Genomic DNA, 20832 nt, shown 5'->3' with positions numbered 1-20832 from the left:
GTGACCTTTAGAAAAGAATAAAAATTCAGATACCAATATCCGTACTACTTTTAGTGCGTGGGTTCGTCACGTTGGCGAACTTTCGTTATTTCTCCCCGTCAAATATTATTTTAAACAACGTTCCCCCATCGATCAAAGGTCACTACCATCCAATGGTCATTGCACATGTAGTGGTGCGGGCGTCCGTATCTGGCTGACCTTGATTGCGGCAGCGTGTGTAATAATATTACTATTGTACGTATTATTATAATACACAATTGTATACAGGTATTGTGTTGGTCGCCACACGCATGTAGGTTAATGCCTGAGACTCAGCCAAAGCAGCAGCCGCCGTAGTACCTATAGCAGCCAGTGGAATCGTGAAGTATGTACATGTGTAGTCGGCAAGTCAACCGCCGCCGCCACACTTGGCCTACATAACGAGACCACGTATCTCCCGTGTAGTGAACTCGTAGTAGGGGAAGTCATACGTACACACGTGGGACGCAGCCCCCGCACTGCCTTAAGCAAACGTGACGAGCATGCTAGCAAATCGAATATTCAACGTGTCTTCCCTCTTAACCGGTAATTCGGTTTCATTTAAGTTACTTTTCTCCCTAAAAATACAAATCGCGGATCTGACGTGAAAAGATTTTATCTCGGTTTATTACACAAATAATAATACTCGAGTAACATCCAGCCAAATATTTTTTTCTCAAGCCTTATTCAATGTATTACTATTTCTATGTAAAAACAAATTTCCGTTTACAAATATTTAAGTCTGATAAGACTTTTACATATACATGCTTAACTAGTAACTTGTTTCTAGAAATCACTACCGATTGAATCAATTAAATAAAATTGACTTAATAAAGAATACAAAATGTATATTAATATACTTTCATAAAGTATAATATCCATGAATTTGTTAATCAGTAAGAGTATTGAGAGTACTCCTAATAATTAATTGGGTGGCGTAAAAAATAGTTAATTAAGAAATGTTTTCATGGAATTGTAGTAATATATCCACTAATTATAAGTTCAATTAAATATTTTAAGGTGTTTAATGATCTGAACTTTTATATTGTAACGCACGTATCAAATAATTATTATGAAGAGAATCCAATATATATATAATTTATTTCAATTAATATTTTATCCTATAGGATTATTCTGTAAATTATAATTGTATTTATATATTACACAAAATTATAATTTAGTCAATGACTCATTACGATTACAAATAATTGTTAACTTTTAATGCGATCTAAAAATATTAAAATTTTTGTTGCTTTTAAGTGGTGGAAATGATTTAAGATGTGATTACCTTTCGATGAGTTTACTTGTTCGAGGTGGAAATTATGTTGGTATTCTTTCAGCGCATTAGCCGTGACAAAAAATTGTTTATAAAGTATACGATGGCATGGAAAACTGTGACAAAGAAATAATTTTGCTTTCTCTTTCACGCAGCATCCTGCTACCATGGATTTTCATGCTCTACTTATCCAATACAAGAAACAATGGTATGCCAAGTCCGTCAATCGTCGCGGTTGTTCTACAATTTTCTTTGAGTATCTATTTTGTTAACACTGTAAACTTAAATGTAATGTATAAGAGGAGGTACCAATTACACATCGCTATCGGATGTATATTGGTATGAGTAACCTTAAGAGCGGTGTATAAAAATTAGTTTGTTTATTTTTTCATTAAACAATAAAAATTGGAATAACAATAATTATATATTATAATAAGTAACAGTAATAATGTTGTTAGAAAAGAAACACTCGAATAAATATATGTTGCGAGAGATTCAAAATCACTTGGACGAATATTTAGAAAACTATGAAATACAACAATAAATAATATGTGTACAATTTAAGTACGGTAACAACTGCCTGCGTGGAATGTTTTTCAACGGAATGTGTGTGTTTGTATATAGTAAAATACAAAATAAGTCAGGAAAAAACTTAAAGGACCAGTTTTAAGTCCTTTTGTTTCGTTTGTGCATTTTGAATGGCATACAGTATTAACCAAACGGTTCAACTGTAATATTTGTCCACCTCTTCCACTAATTTTTCAATGTTCACCTCGTTGATTTCGATAAATTTTTTACTCTGTCTACTGAAATAGTAAATGTCCCCGGTATATATGTCGAACCATAGGGCATGAATGTGTAGGTCATAGGTCTCTAGTCGTTTTTTAAGGAACCCGTAGCTGGCGATGTTTTGTAATTGTTGCAAAGTATTCACCTAAATAAAGTCATAGTAATTTTTGTTTATTATGGATTTCAAATAGCCATCATGTAAATCACGAGGCTATTAGAAACTAAATTATTATTCAATGCTTGTTGGATAAAAAGTTATCAAATAACTTTTGAAACGCAAATATCAATATTTTTAAAATGGACCAACATATTATAAATAATTTAAAAACCTGAATGGGAATGTTTTTTACATTATCGACTTACCTGTGACAATTTGTCAGTGATGGAAAACTTGTTCTCGGGATCAATGTAGGCGATAATTTTCCGCAAAGGTGTTTCGGCTTGGAACACTAGTGGCGTATCAAATCCTGATGTTTCTAATTGTTGAAATTTCTCCAAAGAAGAAATGGCATGTGTGCAAAGCCATGCTCGTAATGGCGATAGACGGCGATTGTCAATACTGGCGAATTCGGTATCTCTGAGTAAGTGCAATAAGTTCATAGCCTGATATAATAATATTATTGTTATTAATATTATGATTATGTACATTATTATTAGGGTGCCTGAGTAGCAATATGATAAATCTGCGTGTTATTGTATATACCGTGAAATTAGGGTTGTAGTATTCGTCTAGAATACAAATTGTTTATAAGGGGTGCGGTCCTCAAAGATTTTTTATAATGGTGGTTACTCTCATTCCGATAGACCATAAAACCAAACTCGATTTTGATTAGTTAAGGGTCGTTTTAAAGATTAGTCACTGTCGATCCAACCAAAATGGACGAACAGTAGCAGTATACCATTCACCAAATAAACATGGATATAACTAACAAATACATAAGTTTATAAAATGTTCAATAATTTAAAATGATATATTGGTCACAAACATCGTATTTTTCTTAATAGAACAAGTATAATTTTATGAATAATATCATTTGAATTATTTTTATTTCATTTATAAAGGAAAAATATTACGTTTAAAATGAACTTAGTATTATATCTTTCATACGTTCTAAAATAATAATTTATTACATAATATATAATAAATTAAAATAAATACAAATTATGAACGAGAACAATATTTTTTAATTATAATTTTTTCTAATTTAAATTTTTTAAATAAATTTAAAGTTTGTGAATGCTAATATTTATTAAAAAATTATAATTATGTACTTTGCAATCAGAATGCCCGCAAACAATAACATGCCTTATATCGTTATGAACACATCCAAGTTCCAGTGCAGCTGGTTCGCAGGTGGTGTATTCATCAAGGAAATGTTGCGAATGAGGAATCAAATTTCCAGCATTTCTTACTAAAAATATCATTAATATTCAACCAAAAATTCAGGAATCGAACAATAAAAATTAGTTTACAGTTCTCGTTAAGACTTAATATTCTTTTTAATCGAGAATTTGCATTATATTTGTATCATAAACTATTTTTTACGTGGTTCTATATATTGCTTTCTTATTGGATAGTTCGTATAATCCTGACTTTTATTTGTTCAATTGTTTTTTAATTGAGATGATGTAAGCATATATGTGACACTACACCATTAATATTGGGAAAGATTGCTTTTTTAATACGTTACTTAGATTAAATGGGCTGTTAAAAAATGGTTATGGAGCTGCTAAGAATCCAACCAATAAGTGAACTATACAATTTTTTAGCTTTTCTTAAAAATCTTAATGGGTTGATAACAATTTTAGTATAAGTAGTACTCATTTAGTTATAAACATTTTAATGCATAGAATAGGCATGGAACATGGACGGAGTATACGTACACCAATACGAGCTGAACCTGTAGCTGACTACATATTCACTCTATATATTAAATTGCTTATAATTCAACAATTATTATCGACCCATACATTTTTTTTAGAAAAAGGTTAAAAAATGGCTATTTTGAAAATTTGGAAAAAATTAATTTTTTTCTTATTAATAATAAAAAATAAAAAATGTACTTTAATCGTGTTCAAGAAGACAATAATTATTTTTAAAAAAAATTTAACAAAATTATAATTATATCAAAAGTAATAAACGTTGTTCGATTTGATACAATAAAGGTACAGAGAAAAGTACAACAAAGGTACGGAGAAAACACTATAATAATCTATTATTTTCGATTTTGATTTCATGGTTTGATTCAGTAGCTTATAAGCTTTATTTTATTGGCATATAATCACTATATTAAAGCCATAAAACTAATTAAAATGTAAATAATTTCAAAGAAATTAATATAAGAGAAGCAATATAAATGTTTAAAAATAAGAACAATTTCATTTATTGGGATCTTGGTCCACTGAAAATTTTTTTATTAAACTTGGGTAAACTGGCAAAATGTGTTAATACTACTTAGTCTTAAAGTCACTAGAGATATATAAGGGAGTTTTTCCGGTTGGGGTGTCAGTATGTGTTTAGCGTTAATTATGTTAACATTGTTTCCAAAATACGTATCCGCTTATTTTTTTAAATATAGTATATAAATTATTATAATATATGTGTACCGTGTACATATATAAATATTATACATTAATATTTAATATACAATATTATATTAGTTAATAATAAAAATTGCTTGTCCGGATGTTTGGACTAACAAGGACCGGATTAGCACTAGGACTCTATAGAATCTATTTTTGTTTTAGCATTAAAAATATAGGATTTTTTATTTTTATTTTTACTGTCCTGAGAAATATACAGGTATAAACTATTACAGTTTTTCTCTTGTACCCTTTAATTGTATACTTATTTTGTACATTTCCCATTGCAAAAATAAAAAAAATTTCTTATATCCTAATTATCTGTTAATAATTTCCAAAAGATTTGCTTAAACTTAACGCCTGAATTTTCAAAAGTGTACTTACCAACAAACATATCACCGACATTAGTTTCAGTGAATCTCGCTGGCAACATTCGACTATCCATACATGTAAAAAAAACTGCTTTAGGCTAAAAAATTAAAAAAAAAAAACATTCTAAAATAATAATTTCCAAATACACAGACAACGTATCTGCATAAACCATGTAATATACAAATAAATAGTTAAATTTGTTCAAAAATACTTTATAAATGTATATTGTGGAACTAGCACTATTTTACTCATATTAAATAGTACTTTAATTTCATTCTTAAGTTTATGAATTTTGATTTTTTTTAAACATCGAAATTTTTATTTAAATTTTTTTATTGTGTTGTATTTTAATATCAAAATTTGAAGGTCAAAATAAAAATTTTTTTTCTTTTCAAAAACTTTTAGTTGTGTACTTTTAACCCATATCATATTTATAATTTTTTTTGTATCGTTTTACGGTCTTGAATACACATGGTTTTGCTGAAAATAGCCAACTTTATCATCTCATTACACAAAAGTGACTAAACGAATTTTTTCATATTTACATAGTACCTATGTAGTACCTACCTTTATGCAATTAAAATTTCTGGTGAAAATTTGATGATGGAGAAATAATTTTAACATCACTTATAGAATTTGAAAAATTTACAATTTACGTATTATAGAAAATCCACAAACTACATAAATTTCAACATTTTATTTTTATTTTTTGTATTTTTTCTGCGTTCTGTACTAGATTAAGTTATTGGGTCTGATAACTTTGTAATTGATTATAATTAGGTATGATGTAAACAGAAATACAACGTTTATTTATATATAATATATATATATAGAATTAAATTACATTGTAGACTAAATTATAACGAAATGTATAATAAGTTATATATGAATAGGTTAATTGTTAAGAAAAATTATTTGATCTAATTGAATGATCAACAATCTGAAGATGAAAAAGATATTTGAGCGTATGATTTATTTAAAAAATTCTTAATTTGTCAAAACATAGTCGAAGAATCAACAATATCTATTGATGTACTTAACTTTATAAAGAAAAATAATGGAGCTTTTCCGAACTTCGTCATTGCTCCTAGGATTTTGTTATCAGTCCCAATAACAATCTAGTACAGAACGCAAAAAAAAAATAAAAATAAAATTTTGAAAATTACGTAGTTTGTGGATTTTCTATAATACGTAAATTGTAAATTTTGTAAATTCTATAAGTGATGTTAAAATTATTTCTCCATCATCAAATTTTCACCAGAATTTTAATTGCATAAAGGTAAGTACTATGTCAATTTGAAAAAATTCGTTTAGTCACTTTTGTGTAATAAGATGATAAAGTTAGCTATTATGAGCAAACCTAGTGAAGTTATAGGCTCTAGATTATAAGTTGTTTTTTCATGTTTTTAATTATAAAAATTGAGCTATCTGGTAAAAAAAAAAAAAAAACCTAGCACAGTGGTGATGTGGCATAGTTGGGTCAAGTATAATGATATCTAACAGTGATTAAAATCACTATTATGAAAAACGCTTCGATCAAATCTGTAGATAGTGTTTAATTTTAAAAAATTGATGGATTATTCTAAAAGCGATATGATCTCCTATTTTCTTATTTATATCCTGATTACAAGTTTTTGGTTTATAAATGTAATATAAATTTATATACATATATATATTTATAATGTATAAATATATAAAGGGGAATGGTTTTATTTAAAAAATAAGTGTGTCGAATGAAAGAAGTATATAAATAGTATTTATTATAAAAATATTGTATTGATCCATATATTTTTCAAAAAGTTATAGCATTATAAAATTAAAAATATAAAATCGACAATTATTCACATAAAAATAGTATTTGGTAACAATTTTCACTGTGAAGACAAAAAAAGTCCGAAATTTTTTTTTCTATAATAAAGTATATTACATAAGCTTTAATTTAAGATATACATAAAATTGTCAGACTTTCCAAAACACTTTCAAAAGTTAAGTTGAAAAAGTTCTATAAAAAAAAAAAATTTTTAATTTGTTATTTTGTTGGAGATTTCTCCCATTTACGAGGAACGAGGGAGATTTTTTCAATTTTTAAGGGCCATATCTTCTACTAGATACGATTTGCGATCTTTTGACGTATCGTTGAAAGAAATAAGTTTGGTGAGAGCTAAGAAAAAGTGGTAACAGACACAAAAAAAAAAACGCATCAAAAAAACTAATACCTTAACAGCTTCGCATAGAATCTAAAATCAAGAATTTTGATAAATGATATGTGGATATTTACTATATTAATATAAGTGCAAATTTGTTGAAAATTACGATTAGTTATATCTTGTTTATATACTATGCCTACTAAGCTGACGATGTATGTGCGGATGACATTGGCGATAGATGGGTCGTTGAATAAAATAAGTTAAGTTATAAATAATATAAATAAGACGAAAGTAATAGTATTGAAAACTATGTCTATAACGACCACTCAAACACAACTGCCTTTTGTTAATTCGACGTCAATAGCTCCGGCCTACAAACGAGTAGAATTATCACATCAGCATCTCCCCTATGCTAATTAATATGTATTACCAATTAAGTAAATGGAAATAAAACGTGTGTAATATAACTGGTAAGAACATAGTAATAAATGTTCTTACAGCATCAATTAATCTTTTTCAAAATCTGATATAGTTAAGTCTAGTGATAAGGTTGTTTAACAGAATAAAAAAATTCGGACAACATTTAAATGTACCATGCACAATCCAATTGTTAAATTTTACAATAAAGTAAAAAATTATTTATTATGTTGTTGTTAGTGGTCAGACCTTTACATTTAATATCTAAACATTTCCAATACTAAGAGTCTTTAAAAATTTAATCTTCTTGATAAGTATAACCATTATACATTAATAGTAGTTTATATTTATTTGATTTATAAAATTCCATAACAAAAAAAAAATTGAAAACTTCACACTACAAATACTAAATACTCGAATTTCACAACTTAAGTATTTAATGTTCACAGTGTGTAACATAAAACGATCAAGATAAGATTACAATGCATATATGTATGTATAAACATGTATAATAATAATCTTTTTACAATTATATTTCCCAAAAAATCCGACATATTTTTACTTTTGCTGTTATTCTGTTTTGCTTTCTTTTTGACGTTATTAATATATAGTATTGTCACCTTTTTTATAGTTAGTTTGAACTTGTTAAACATGTATGTTGCTATTAAAAAAAATTATAATTGGTACACTTATAAGGGAAAAGGGATGGACCTAAAAAAATATTACTTATTAATCAAAATTTAAATTTTACAGTTAACAAAATCAATACATTTTTATACGAAATTATTATTACTTTAGGAAAAAATTAGTGGTCAGCCATATATTACATCGTTTATAGTTTAGTATAGGCTTGTAAATTTTTTTTTTAAATTATTAATTCAACTCTACTTTAAATTAAATTTGTTGATGACTTACTGATTTCTGTCGATATATTTACTGAGAAAGGCAGTTAATTTCTGACATTTTTCGATTAGTAAAAATATTATTCTAATGATTTATTTTATATTTTGTTGAATAAGTTTGTGTTTATAATTTGCCCTAGGTGCAGTTACAAGGGGGATATGAAAGTAATGGCCCACAAAAATGTCATCTGATCCTCGCTTGATTTGCCTAATGTCTTAAAAGTCGTAGTGCTATCAATGATAATAAGTATTTCGTTAAACAAGTTTCCATAATATATATATTTTTTTAAAAAAATATATATATATTTAATGAGTTAATGAGAAGATATTTTTAGTAAATATTGTATTATTTAGGTGGTCACACTGTGTTTTTGATAACAAGACATGTTTTTGTTTTGATAAATTGATAATATTATGATAACCATTTGTTCATATTGCAAAATCAAACTTTAAGCATAGGATTCAGAGCTATTAATGAACGAAGACAAACTAACAAGGTAAACTTATTGATGTATACGTTAATTCAAAAAGAGAAGTAATGATTTTTACTTTTCACTTACTTCTGGTTTGTTTTTTACTTGGACAAATTGTTCAACCATTCGGTTCCGAGTCGTGTCTCTATATTTCATTATACCCCGGAATATCCGATCCATGACAGTGTTAGCTTTTGTGCCGCGCGCGACCGGCCCTACTATTTTGATCGCACACTACCGTCACTGTTGTTTAAATGGCTTCTACTGCTCAGCTGTTAGTAGTGATCGACCTTAAATTAAATTCAAGGGCGTTCGCCTAGCGAGTAGTTGGTTTATTATATTTTATTACTTTTCCCCCTCGGCCCTTATAAACGTACATTTAAACTTACTTTTAGATATATAGTTGCATAATGTTATTTTTATCATTAATTATTAATGAAGTATTACTTTTATCGCTGTCCTACGGTCATGCCCTCTCGTAAAATATACCATTTGAGTTACAGTTATTGTCAATAATGTAAATAATCATGATAAAATATTTTACGTTAAAAATTGACAATCTTATACTTCAAAATTCTAGGTAGATACTTAGACTAAAAACATTGCCTTGATAGTTAGTGAATTTCTTTTATATTTTATAAAATTAAAAACTAAAATTGGCATTATTTTTTAAAATAAATATGAAACTTCTACTTACTTAAAAAAAACTTAAATTCAAATTGTGTACCTATATAATATATAACTACACATATCCTATATTATGATTAATATAAAATTAATTTATAACATTAATGATATAAATTTTTTCAAATTTTATGAAGTATAGTCTCAACTATGTTTAGACAATCTTTGGGCTGAGATGATTATATAAAATGAATCTAAATTAGATAATGTAAAAATCGACATTTATTTTAAAATTTATAATGTCAATAAAACACATAAATTTAACTAATAAATTACCACTTTCAGTTTACGAAATTTTATGACTTTTTTTGTTCTTTAAAAAAAAATTAACTTTTTAGTTATCAAATAAAGTTATTTTAATTCCCTTAAGATTTAGGCTGAATGTTTGCCAACGGTCGACTACTTTCAAACAGAGATGTAGATATATAAATAACGTATAACGTAATATCCACCCTATTATTTTTAATATAATTGATTAATGTTAAAAAATGTTGTTATGGGAAGAGTTAAACCCCTTAATCTATTCTCTTCCATACATTCCAACCATTAATTATGTAAATTAAAAGATAATTTGTGAATTTCAATAGTTGTGATTGAAATTATCTATTTTTCTCTGACAGTCATTTAGAATTTCGTTGTGTAAGAAAAAATGACCTTTGCTTCCAGGTAAAATATTATAAATAGTATAAGTTATATTTTTCAAATATAACGACATATAAAATGGCTGACAAGCGCTGTTGTGGGTCTGCATTGTTCAGTAGTGCAAACACTACCTAAAAAAATCCTCTCCTCCAAAAAAAAAATTTTGTTTGCACTACCGGATTCATTTGCTAAGCGAAAGATAATCTATTTATAATTTCAGATATCTTTGGTGATGGTCTCTAACTACCTGTCTTAGATTATTCGTGTTCAAAAATCCTTCCATTTTTCTCTTGATTGATAGTAAAAAGTTAAAATATTTTAAAAATAAGTATGTCAATTTTTTAGAAATGTACTACTATAATATATAAATTTTAGTTAACTATCGTATCGTTTGACTGTTTAATAAGATAACTAATTTATTTTATAAATTTGATTTTAACTATTATTTTAATAACATAAAATTGCAGAATAATATATTTTGAAAGATTTCAAATTTAGAATAAAATTTAAAGCTATATAAAATAAAATATTGCGAATATTTTTTAGTTTGTGAAAACAATAGTCATCGTCTAATTTACATATTGCGTTGAGCTGCTTATAATTCGTATATTAAGAAAAAGGGTTTTGTCGTATTACATAATTTTTTTCTCTTACTTTTATTTTCAATTTGTATCGAAGTATTAATTATTTTTAGATAGTCGATTATCGACGAGATATATATATATATCAATTACAAAATTCATTTTCAACATTGATGACTGGTAGGTGTGGTCTCCTAACAGAACTTTTTAATTTAGTGATGAATTTTTTAAATTTCGTATTCAAAATTGTAATCTGCAAGGTTAATAAGGACACGCAGTAGCGTATTTAAAAATTTTGTAAGGAAAGTATAATAGGAGAGCAAATAGCTTTTAAAACCAAGTAATTGGAAACTTCACCCTTCGATTACCACTGTGTATGATTTTATACCCTGTGGGGAGTGTGGACATATTGAAGTCTCTGTAAATACGCTACTGAATGAGGAAAACATACCCTAAAAAAAGATCTTCAACCAGGGTAGTAAGCCTTTATGTTGAAATATCATTTTAATTTTAAGAGAGTCTTATATAGAATTAGTAACAATCTTAATTATTTGTATACATTATCTTTGCATTAGTTAAGTTTATTCCTTCAAAATAACTTCTATACTAAACTTTTAAAAGCTATTCTTTAGTGTTTATGCTTGTATTTTATAGAACATATGTTTTTTATATGGTCAGTTAATTTAGAAGATAGATTTTTTACATAACATCACTATTGATTTAAGTAATTGAAATTACAGATATCAATATGGAACAAAATATAGATGATATACATCAAAACTTGTTGAAATTTGGATGTTGTAATGTATGCGCCTCTAGACATTTAACCAAGCCATCAGCAGTGGATGTTAACAAATTGATTGCAGCATCATCTCAAGATCATGAGGAATCAAAACGCCTTAAAAATAATCCATGCATTGCATGCTTAGGTTTATTTCAGAATCCTCAAAAAGATGAAATCATCAATGAAATTATTTCCTATTTAAAATCAGCTAATTATGACTCAGATACATTTAATATAGCATTCAATTTACCAATGTGTACAATAATAAGAAGTCATTCTATATCTTTATATGTATCAAAAGTGAGAGTATCAGTTAATCCAACGATCCCAACAGTTTATGTTTGCCTGAAAGATGCTTGGAAACTCATGGCTGAAGATGCTATTGTAAAATCCACAGGAAAACATTTTAGCGTACATTCACCCTTATTAATAACTGTGTCTTTTCATTATGAATATGATAAAGAAGAATGTGATCAATTAAATACATTAGTAAAATTAAGTAATAAAAATCTTCAAGATATTTTATCACAAATGAATAATAAAGATTTTGAAAGTCAATATGGTGACTTACCTTCTATACCAATGTCAACTATTTCCTTTAAAAATATATCTTCTAGACATGACAGTGTATATATTGCTGGGCGATATAATAAATGGTCTAGAACACTTTCTCAAACTCCTTGGATAGTGGATCAAGAAAGACGCCTAGAAAGTTCTGTAGAAGAAATAATATTAGAGCCAATAAAAAATTATACATTAGTTGATAGTTTCAGATTTTCTTCATCTGGTAGAGAAGATATTGATGTGAGGATGTTAGGAAAAGGTAGACCATTTACTATAGAACTAGTAAATCCAAAAAAAACCAAGTTTAGCTATGAAACATTTAGAGAAATTGAAAATGATATAAATAAAAATTCACAAGTGACAGTCAAACACTTGCAAAGTGTTTTAAAAGGTGACCTTAAAGAGTTAAAATTAGGCGAAGAATTTAAAATAAAAGTTTACCAAGCATTTTGTTATGTCAAAGGTGAACTGCTAGACTTGAATAAACTTAATAACTGTACACCATTTGATATAGTTCAAAATACTCCTATTAGAGTATTACATAGAAGAGCTAATATGGCCAGAAAAAGAACTATACACTCTTTAAGTGTTAGTCCAATAGAAGTTAATGTTAAAAATGGTTGTTTATTTTTTAATGTTATTCTTTCTACTCAAGCTGGAACATATATTAAAGAATTTGTCCATGGAGATTTTGGCCGTACAACACCTTGTCTTAGGACAATTTTACAAAATAATACAGTTGATATATTAGCATTAGATGTTTTAAATATTGAATTAGATTGGCCACCCCCAGTTAATTATTAAATTAATTTAATAGTTTATTTTTATTTTTCATAATTTTATTAAAACAAAAGATTTTGAAAAAAATGTTATGAACTATTTCTTTATTGACTCATCAACATAAATTACATTTGTAATATACAATGTATGAAATATCTTTCATTAAATAAAATATATTTTGAACTATTACAAACTTATTTTGAAATAGCATAATCATTTTGTTTTCACTGAAATTAATTGACAGCTTAGAATTAAATTTTTAATACAAAAAAGTTCTTAAAATTATAATGAAATGTAAATGCTTCTAATAAATTTCATGAAAAGCATTATGATTTTAGAACTATCACAAAATAAAATACTAATCTAATATGAGTGTAGTTTACATGACAGCTATGGGAGTTCTGGCATAGTAATCTTTAAAGATAAATTTTAAAATTTACATACACAATTAGATTACATATTTTGGTAAAATTAAATAAATTTAATTTTAAAATTTTAAGTAAAATATATATTAAGTACATAAATAGATAATTGAAACAGAAAATAGTTAGTAGAGATTTTATGTTTTAAACTACTGATACATTCATTTTCATGATAACTTAAAGTAGAAATATTATAAATTAAAATTACAAATAAATAAAAATAACAAAAATATCACAACCAAAATACTCACATTAATATTTTAAAAAAATAATAATAAATAAATAACAACTGAAATGTTTTTTTTTTAATTAAAAGTAAAAGATATTTAAATATAATAAATATTTACCTACTATAAATTATTTTTCTAATTTAATTTTATTATAATTATTAACTAACTTTCTTAGCAGTACTCTTGGGTACTCTAAAAGTTATACTTCTATCAAGGAAGTTAAAAAAAATTGCATGTTTTTTAGATATTACACATACATGCACATGTTATGCAAATATTAAAAACAGTAAATTAAAATTTATTATGATCAATATTGCAGTCATAAATTCAACAGAAATAATTTATAGCAGAACTTAGAATATGTATATATTTCAATTAAAAATAAATTTTAAAATATGGTAACTAAAGATTCAACAATTATAAATAAAACAATGTATTAAATGAAAATGTAAAAAAAAATATTTTACTTAATGACTAATTCATAATTAATGTATGAATTTAGTTTTCTGGTTATTAAAAAGGAGAATTTTATCATTATTTTATTAGTTGGATTTAAAAGAAATTTTCTACAATTAATATGAAAACAATTTTTTATAGCACTTATATTGTTTGAGCTATACAGGTTTTTTCATCCTCTCTGGTACTAACAATAACTTTTAGAGAAGATGTAAAACATAATTTAAAAAAAAAAAATGATAATAATAATAATAATAAATTACCTGTACTCTATAACTTGAGCTTATCCTATAGATATAAATAAATAAATAAAAATTAATAATAAAACTTAATGTTTAATTTTATTGGCTTTAAAATAAATTTATATTATTATTTCAAAAAAAAAAAAATTAATGATAAGTTAAAACTCAATGTTTTGAAATAAGTGATTAGTCAGCATTATTTTATAGTATACTTTTATTATGATAGTAGGATTTAATAAAATTGAAATTTGGAATGAAAAAATTTAATTACAAAAAATATTAAAAAAAGTGTTAAAAAGGTAACTACAATCTAAAAACATCAAAGTGATTTTGTTGATACGAGTTGGAATTATTTGGAAAATCATTTTTTATATGATACTACTACACTTTAAATAAAAATAAAATAGTTACCCTAACTTCATAGATTCTAGTTACTCATAATAGTAAAACCTAAAATTTTCATTCAAAATATATACTAGTGTCATATTAGTAACTGTTTTGTTACATTTAATAGTTTAAATATTTACTAAAATTAATCTAATTATTAGAGAGATATGAATCATTTGTATATCTACGAAGACTTTTGAGGTTGTCTTTTGGACTTTGCATATTAGAATCAAAGCTTATTGCTTGTAAATAATGAGATTCTGCTAATTCATATTTTTTCCATCGATGATATAAAACACCTGGTATTAATAATAATAAAAAAAATATAAATAAACCAAGGAATAAATAGTTATATATCATTATAATAAGTTTTTATATTATACCTAAATTTGCATGATATAATGCCATTAACTTAGTATCATTTGTATTTTGTTTTAGCTGAATTGCTGTTAGGAAATGTTTTTCAGATTCTGAAAATTTATTTAATTTTCCAAGTGTATTAGCCATATTGAAATGTAAACTAGGTTCATTAGGCATAATTGATAAGGCTTTTTGAGCAACATTTTCAGCTCGTTTGAGTTCACCAATTGTATCTAACATAACAATCATATTACTCCATGCTATTACATGAGTAGGTTGTTGAAATGTAGCATTTTGCCATGCAAGTAATGCTTTAGTATTTTTCCCTTGTTCCAAATACTAAAAAAAAATTTATTTTAATGATTGATATTTAAATTGAAAAAAATTATTATTTTATAATAAGTGTTATACAAGGTTTCCTAAGTTATAGTAACAATGTGGATATCTACGGCGGTGACTTAATGCTCTAATATAAGCAGATTCAGCTTCATCATATTTTTTCAAGCCAGATAATACAATTCCCAAATTCATCCAAGCAGCTGCAAAATTATGCCTATAAACACAAAAATTTATATGTATTTAAAATTTAGGTAATAGTAAATTTAAGAGCGTATCATGAGAAGGAGGATAGTGATCAACTCTCAATTACTAAAAGAATAACGTATTCATATAAAAATTGGAGAGGATAGTAAACAATTCAAATTTTAAATATAACCGCTCTCTTAAGTACACCACTATGTAAGTTATTTTGATGAATGTATTCAATTGTTTAAAAATGTATTCAATGTTTATCACAAATACTAAATGTTTTCAATTTAAGATTATAATCTGAACCTATGGTTCAAAATAATAAAATATGTGAATCAAATTACCTGATACTAACAGCTTTTTCTAATAAAGTTTTAGCTTCCTCAAGATTGTTTTGATCTTTTAGAATATTTGCTAAATTATTCATAGCTTGATCATACTCTGGATGAAGTCTGAGAAAATGTAGAACTAAATTCATAAAATTTCTAACAAATATTTAAAATCAATTTTCTAGTAATTACTTTAAAGCGTATCTATATCTATTTATAGCTTCTATTGTATTTCCAGAATCAGCTAAGTTTTTTGCTAGATTATAATGTACTTTGGCATTCATTGGGCAAACTTTTAAGGCACTTTGAAATAAAATAAATTCAGTGTTCCATTCTTCACTTCTTTGGTAAGTTCTTATGGATTGTATAATAAGCATAACAATTACACATGTACCTATTATCTAATATTCCATAAAAACAGTATGGATCAATTGTATTTCATATATAGGATTTTTTCCCCATAATCTAATAAATATTTTTTATACTTACTTCTTTCATCAAGTGTTCCTTACATAGTTTTCTAATGCCCAACACCACTAATAATATAAATCCCGCAGATGGTAAATACAAAACTCGTTCAGCAATCACAAAACCGACTTTAAAAAATAAATTGGAAGCTGGCAAAAATGTTAAAACTCCTAATAGAAATCCTATTTGGATTTGTCTGCAATAAAAAAGTAATCATATTATGACTTCTACATCAGCTAAACAAAAAATTAGCTATTTAAATTTCACTGGTAATGGACTAAATTAGAATATTCATGAATAAAAAGTCTCATCACATTAGAAAATATTGCACTGAATAAAATAATAGGTTGCTTATGACAAAATAAGAAAATAATGATTGCTAGACAATTACATAGAATTCCCACACCCTACATAGGAGGAAATAAAAGTACAAGTACAGAGACTAAAAAATCACAAATCCCCAGGGGAGAAGAGGCTATACAATGGATCTGGCAAGTAATTAGCAGAGTATGGACAACAGATAAACTTCCAGATGATTAGAAAGTGGCAGTGGTATGTCCAATCCACAAAAAAGGTGATAAGCAAGATTGAAACAACTATCGTTGAATATCTTTGCTAAATGTGGCATATAAAATATTTTCTTGAATTATGTGTTAGAGAGGATTAAAAAAAAAACAGATCAAATAATAGGCGGGTACTACAAAAGAGGGTTCAGAGCTGGTAGATCTATGATGGATCACATGTTCATAATTAGACAATTGTATCAAAAAATATGGGAGTTTGATAAAAAAAAAGTGCACAGTTTTCGTGGACTTTAAAAAAGCGTATGACAGTATTTACAAAGAAAGTTAACTAAATATTATGAAAAAATTTCAAGTAGGAAATTCAATATCTGGCCCGGTTACAGTAAAATCGGGACTAAGACATGGCGTTTTGTTGTTGCCGATTCTGTTCAACGTGGTTTTAGAGAAGATAATTAGAGAAATGATAATTAAACCCAATGAAGGTATTAGACAACAGGATAGGATATGCCAATGACATAGTATTGATGGAAGAATCTCAAGGTAGATTAAAGATATTCTTCAGTAGACTATATAAAATAGCATCAAAAGTGGGGCTATATGTAAACAAAGAAAAAACTGAGTGTATGATTTTGAGTAAACGAGGACTACCGTTCTATTAGTCCATAAAAATAGATCACTATGAATTTAAAAGGGTAGAACAATTCAAATACCTCTGTACTATCTTAACTGAAAAATACTAAGATATTAATTTTACGAGCAATATCGCAAAGAACAAAAGAACAATTATATACATCCCTGATATGATCAGTTATATTATATGGATCAGAAACATGGCCACTTAGGAAATTGAACGAAAATAGATTCATTGTCTTAGTAAGAAAAGTGTTGTGGAGAATTTATGGCCCAGTCAAGGACAAAATAACTAGGGAGTGAAGATAAAGAAAGGATATAGAGCTGGAAACATTATATAGTTCGAATATATTAAAGGTTATCAGAAGAAGACTATGGTGGGCTGTTCATGCTTGAAGGAACCAAAATCCGGCACTACTTGCAGTGATTGAAAAAAATCCTGTAGGTAAAAGACCTTTGGGAAGACCAAGAATGTGCTGAGAAGATGTTATAAAAAAGGATGTTGGACAGATGGGAGGTGGTTCCAATTAGAAAAATTTAGCGTTGGACAGAGAAGGATGGAAGCTTGGTTGTGAGACGGAATGGCCTTAAAGACCCAATAAACCCAAGAAGAAGACAATTACATAAGTATAAATTCTAAATGATATGCATACTAAAATATAATTTTCTTTAGTTTTAATTTTATTAGACGACTCCAATTACTTGACTTAAGAATAATTAAGTCATAAGTTCATATTCTTACTTTACTTCATTACTTACTCGGTTAAAATCTCCACTTTTTATACATAGTAACTTTATGATCTTTTACTTAAAAAAAAAAAAAAACCATTTTATCTTTAATAATTATACCTATAATAGTAGTCCCTGGAAAATATGAGTTTGTATGAGATCAAAATAATTATGGCCCAAAATAAAAAAACTAAAAATAATCTAGGATCTTGAGGAAATTTATTTAACTTTATCAATGGTATGCAACCCATTGACCAATCAAAACACAGCCAAATTGGGCATAACATTATCCATATGTTAATTATATAAATATAACTGTAGTTGATTATCTATAAAAAGTTATGTCATTGTTAAAAAATAAATAAATAAATAAGAAAAAATTGTAAAGACTTACTCTTTCAACAGGAGATTTTAAAAATGATGCAGGATTATCATTATGTTGAAAAATAGGCGGAGAGCCCATTATATACCATCTTACATAGAGTATAGATAGATGTCCAATTGCTAAAATTATTAATCTCTCATACGTTTCTTTTTTAATAATTCCATTGATTTTGTAAGCTGTATTTTTAATTATGGCTTGATAAGTAATTTTGTTCACTACAAATAAGTCATATACTCCACAAACAGTCTTAAAACAACAATGAATACATTAGATTGAATAAAATTATGAGAATTATTTATAAAAATGTATTTAAATAGTATACCATAGCCATAACTCCTTGTTCTTTACATAACATAGCTATAAAACTTAATATACAACAAAATATTGTTGTTAGAAAATTTGTTTTTGTGCTGATATGCTTAGCACTACATATCTGGTAATAAATAATAAATACAATTAAAAACATACATGCACTTAGTAAATCAGCTCGCCCAACAACGCTTGAAACCTAGGAAATATGATTGTAATAATACTTAAAATGGACAAAAAAAATTGTATAACATACTACTTCAACATGGACAGGATGTACAGCAAACATTATAGAAGCTAATAATGAAGTTTTGGCACCTTTATTGTCAAATAATAAGTTATACACATGTAACAAAAGACATGATACAATAGCATGTAAAACAATGTTGGTTGTGTGAAATGATTTAGGAGAGAGTTCTCCATTATTTAACCAAACATTAAATCTAAAAATAAAGTGAAATGTTAAATAGTTAAAATTAAAAAATAATTATTTAATTCAAAATACCGAAATGATAATATTGTAAGAGGTCTGTAGGATTTATGACTAGCATTATTTCGAATTCGTGTACCCCAAAAGTCATGACTAAATATTTTAAAAATGGGTGTTGATAAGTTGACATCATAATTGTTTACAACTGCTTCAGTGTCATCAAATACAAATGTTCCTTTATAAGAAGTACTATAACATATGATAGATATTATTGCTACACTTAAAATGGATGCCCAATTTGGAAGTACTGTAAAAATGTTTTCATTTAAATTTTAGTGTTAAAAGATGATGAATTAATGTAAAATTTAACCTGGGAAAGGTAGTAAGGAATCACAATAATCACTTTTCTTAATTTTCATGCTGTTATAACTTAGTTGCCTTAAAATTTATAACAATAAAAACATATTTTTAATAAAATAAGATGCGACAAAATATTTTTTATTAAATCTATTTAATTATCATTTAATATTAATCAATTCATTTTTAACATTAAAAATTATGTACACAATAATAATTTCAGTTCTAAAATGTATTTTTAATTACTTAATTAAATTTTTTAACATGATTCATGTAATAGCCACATATCCGGCAAATTGATATCTCTTATCAATTTCAAATATATCCTATTGATCAACAAATATTTAGCGTTACTATAGCAGCGCCTTGAAAACTGACAGTTAGATTAGATTATATCGAACTTTATATTTTAAAATAAACAGAGGTTTTGGTAAATATACGGCATATATGTACTTAGATAAAATAATGCATATGCACTGTATAAAAAAAGTAGTATATAATATATATACAATTATTTAATACAAAAGACACAGGATTAAGTAAATAGAAGCGTCTAGTGTGTTATGCGATAAAAGAATTCTAAAGAGGCTAAAAGGTAAATTCTATAAGACTGTAATGAGACCAGCTATGTTGTATGGTTCAGAGTGTTGAACACACAAGGAAATATAGCAGAGATGAGAATGCTTAAATGGATGAGTAGTGACTAGAGAAGATAGGATCTGTAGCGTCAATCGTAGATAAGATGAGAGAAAATAGACTAACATGGTTTGGTCATGTTATGAGAAAAGAGGAATCGGAAGCTGTAAGAACAGTTATATAAAATGAATATTGTAGGAAGAAGAGGTAGAGAAACACCAAAAGAGGCAATTGAATGCGAATGAGTACGTGTGATATGGGTGATCGTGTCAAGTGGAAGTTTAGAATAAGGGTGACCGAACACAAGTAGTTGGGATTAAGGCGAGGAAAAAGAAAGTTTTTATTAATCATTAAATACGGATATAATCTATACACGATTTCATTTCTTAATACTGTAC

At 26.6% G+C, this 20832-nt stretch overlaps 3 protein-coding genes across 6 annotated transcripts; 1 reads left to right on the top strand and 2 right to left on the bottom strand.

Annotated features, from left to right (window-relative positions):
* Positions 1–1657: 1657 nt before the first annotated feature.
* Positions 1658–9244, bottom strand: LOC126903610 (beta carbonic anhydrase 1). Of its 2 annotated transcripts, XM_050681903.1 has the most exons (6): positions 9065–9180; positions 8518–8735; positions 5051–5135; positions 3356–3495; positions 2447–2686; positions 1658–2228 (listed from the first exon to the last, which is right to left on the bottom strand). In XM_050681903.1, exons 3-6 carry the CDS (start codon positions 5109–5111, stop codon positions 2019–2021), a joined length of 651 nt encoding a protein of 216 aa, XP_050537860.1. In that variant the 5' UTR covers positions 5112–5135; positions 8518–8735; positions 9065–9180; the 3' UTR covers positions 1658–2018. The 2 variants fall into 2 exon arrangements, with proteins under 2 accessions (XP_050537860.1, XP_050537859.1); XM_050681902.1 differs by lacking the exon at positions 8518–8735 and having other exon boundaries at positions 9065–9244.
* LOC126903609 (tRNA pseudouridine synthase Pus10) lies at positions 8885–13209 on the top strand. 2 transcript variants are annotated; one of them, XM_050681900.1, is made up of 2 exons: positions 8885–9001; positions 11625–13209. In XM_050681900.1, exon 2 carries the CDS (start codon positions 11633–11635, stop codon positions 13034–13036), a length of 1404 nt encoding a protein of 467 aa, XP_050537857.1. In that variant the 5' UTR covers positions 8885–9001; positions 11625–11632; the 3' UTR covers positions 13037–13209. The 2 variants fall into 2 exon arrangements, with proteins under 2 accessions (XP_050537857.1, XP_050537858.1); XM_050681901.1 differs by lacking the exon at positions 8885–9001 and adding an exon at positions 10528–10631.
* Positions 13210–14157: 948 nt separating this feature from the next.
* On the bottom strand, positions 14158–20087 carry LOC126903607 (protein O-mannosyl-transferase TMTC4-like). Of its 2 annotated transcripts, XM_050681897.1 has the most exons (14): positions 19812–20087; positions 19517–19748; positions 19268–19454; positions 19025–19210; positions 18712–18948; positions 18438–18646; positions 16456–16630; positions 16159–16367; positions 15982–16089; positions 15521–15662; positions 15133–15448; positions 14890–15048; positions 14774–14812; positions 14158–14408 (listed from the first exon to the last, which is right to left on the bottom strand). In XM_050681897.1, the coding sequence occupies exons 1-12, from the start codon at positions 19858–19860 to the stop codon at positions 14900–14902; spliced, it is 2199 nt and encodes a 732-aa protein (XP_050537854.1). In that variant the 5' UTR covers positions 19861–20087; the 3' UTR covers positions 14158–14408; positions 14774–14812; positions 14890–14899. The 2 variants fall into 2 exon arrangements, with proteins under 2 accessions (XP_050537854.1, XP_050537856.1); XM_050681899.1 differs by lacking the exon at positions 14774–14812.
* Positions 20088–20832: the final 745 nt, after the last annotated feature.

This window comes from Daktulosphaira vitifoliae, unplaced genomic scaffold (assembly GCF_025091365.1).
Source record: "Daktulosphaira vitifoliae isolate Bord-2020 unplaced genomic scaffold, ASM2509136v1 Scaffold_4, whole genome shotgun sequence".
NCBI lineage: Eukaryota > Metazoa > Arthropoda > Insecta > Hemiptera > Phylloxeridae > Daktulosphaira > Daktulosphaira vitifoliae.
This window is presented reverse-complemented; position numbering and strand designations above follow the sequence as displayed.